This window comes from Nuphar pumila, chromosome 2 (genome assembly GCF_984573655.1).
Source record: "Nuphar pumila chromosome 2, dmNupPumi1.hap1.1, whole genome shotgun sequence".
Lineage (NCBI taxonomy): Eukaryota > Viridiplantae > Streptophyta > Magnoliopsida > Nymphaeales > Nymphaeaceae > Nuphar > Nuphar pumila.
The window spans coordinates 1,344,781-1,347,167 of record NC_143250.1 but is presented as its reverse complement, the minus strand read 5'-3'; the positions used below and the strand labels follow the sequence as shown (position 1 = coordinate 1,347,167).

The window sequence follows — 2,387 nt, the reverse complement described above, 5'->3', positions numbered from 1 at the left end:
TATGCTAATAATCCAATGTTTTTTCAGAAATGATTTCAAGAAGGGGATGATTCAATTGGGGAATCTTGGCATACTAACCAAAGAACAAGGAGGTTATAAGATATTACGAACAGGCCTCGTCAAGATCCATGATGGTTTGAGATTCGGAACCGGTCAGGAAACCTGACAGGGACTGGAGGATGCCCTTCTCTTTTTTGACTCTTGTTCCTTTTGAGACTTTTATTTCTTATGGATTCTGAGACTCTTAATTCTTTTGGGACTCTAGGGTAGATTCTATAAATAAGTGTTTTTATTCTTGAACTAATTATGAATACAGTTTATTCAGTTAATCTCTATTGTTGTTCTTGTTCATGATTTTCAAACCCCGAGGGATCAATGTTCTTCCTGCACATGCCCCTACCATATTTCCTGCACCTGACGCTGGTCTGGAAGGGAACAATTTTCTCCCTCCTCTATGCCGACGCCCCCTTCTGGGAATCACACAGGTACTCTCCCACGGCTGAACCTCCTTGAGGCCGGGTTCTGACATCAGATGTAATTGGTGGTCGGTGAATCAAAGCTAGTGTTTATGAATGTTTTACGGATAATCTAAAGGAAATTGTTCATTGATTTGAGAATTAAACTACCAATGTGCAAATTACAAATTAATTTCTTGATTAACAGTTTACTTTTGCTTTTAAATTGCATATTTCATTGATATTGCATGAAAACAGTTGCAAGTAATTCTGAAAATCAAAATAATAGGATCTTATTCTCATTAATAGGAGATTATTCCCACATATAATAACTTCAAAGCAAACACAAACCAAATAAAATAATTCAAACGATCACACATGATCGGTGCTCACTAGGACTGGAGCAATGTAAGAACCATGTTTTTTAGCTGTTCACCACACTGCAAACCTTCCTTATCTGGCCAGCAGTTCCAGTCTTCACTTCAATCTGATTCATCTTCTCCATGGACAAAGCGAACTCATTGGAGAAATTTATGGAACCACTGAGTATTCCATCAATATAGGACTTTGCGGTGCTGTCTGTAAGTAGGGAAGAATCGGATGTGAACAGACCTCTTCTCTTCACCACATTGGTGTAATAATGGGTGTCGAAGGTTCGGAAACTCCCAGGATCCATTTCTAGAATGGTGGAGTTATCTGCAGGAGTCTTGCACTTGTACTGTTTCAGATTTGCAGCATAATATTTGTCTAGAGCTGGGTCTTGATCACCTTTTCCTGTGAAATTGTAGAGCCTGTTCGAGACAAAATTGCAGTGAGTAATGCCGATCGTATGCCCACCTGCAAGAATCAGAGGAAATTTTTTGCATAAGTATGAACATTTTAACAATTCAGATGTACGAAAAAATTAAGTGTTGGACTTACCTGACAACACAACTAAATCCTTCACATCAAGACTCTTGTTTGCAAAATTAGCTTTCAGAGAAGTAAAATTGAATGTTGGAGGAGGAATGTTGCTTAATGCCTCAGAAGCTAATGACACAGTTCCATCCCTGCGGCCTGTGGGTACTGTCCAAGAGGGACCTCCCTGTGACAGAAGAGAGTTCCAGTACATTTAGCTCAGAATAAGAATGCAAAAGCGAAAATCTTGATTCTTGGCAATTGTTTTCAGGTAGTCTTACTATGACAGCAACTGCATCTCTTGCTACTAATGCAACAATATCTGCACACGAGACGACTCCTGGACACGCCGCTTCTAACAAGCTCTTCACTCTCTCAATGAAATCAAAACCTCGTAGACTCATATTCGGCGCTGCGTCCTTCTCCGCGGTGTTATTTTTGGTGGAGTTAAGCAACAGAGACCCATCACAGCCCTGAGAAAATCCATGTGTTGAATCAGTTGCTAACCAAAGAGCTGCCACATGAAGAACTTGGACCAGGCGTTCTCAGGTTCCTCACAGCAGAAACACTCATTTATTATGGATATTATTGTTCTTAAAATGAATAGATAAATTAAGGAAATAAGTGCTTACCAAACCAGAAATAAAAGTGAGACACAAGAATAAGCTCATGAAAGCTGTAACCATGGGAGGGACTTTGCTTAACAGTAAAGCTTGTTCAAAATTTTTTCATAAAAGAACGCTTGAGAGACACTTAGTGACAACTTGGAGACGACCGAATTCGAAAAGAACAACCAAAAGAGAAAGCTGGCCAACTATTACTGACCCTCACAAAACAGTCATGGAACTGCAATCTAAGTAATGCTGCTGCCAACGGTGGCGCATTCGGGATGTGCTCCTTCACAAATCCCTCAATTATGCTCTCTGCTTGTGGGCACACTTGATCATAGTACCCAACTTTAAGTTGAGCTTGCGAGGCACCCAGAAGGCCTAAAAGAGCAAAGACAGCAAGAAAAAGAGAGCCCATATTTCTCAT

General features: G+C 40.2%; 1 protein-coding gene across 1 annotated transcript; it reads right to left on the bottom strand.

The window, feature by feature from the left end:
* Positions 1-879: 879 nt before the first annotated feature.
* LOC149844401 (peroxidase 3-like) lies at positions 880-2,387 on the bottom strand. Its single transcript, XM_089997205.1, has 4 exons — positions 2,178-2,387; positions 1,634-1,825; positions 1,377-1,539; positions 880-1,292 (listed from the first exon to the last, which is right to left on the bottom strand). The coding sequence occupies exons 1-4, from the start codon at positions 2,385-2,387 to the stop codon at positions 880-882; spliced, it is 978 nt and encodes a 325-aa protein (XP_089853331.1).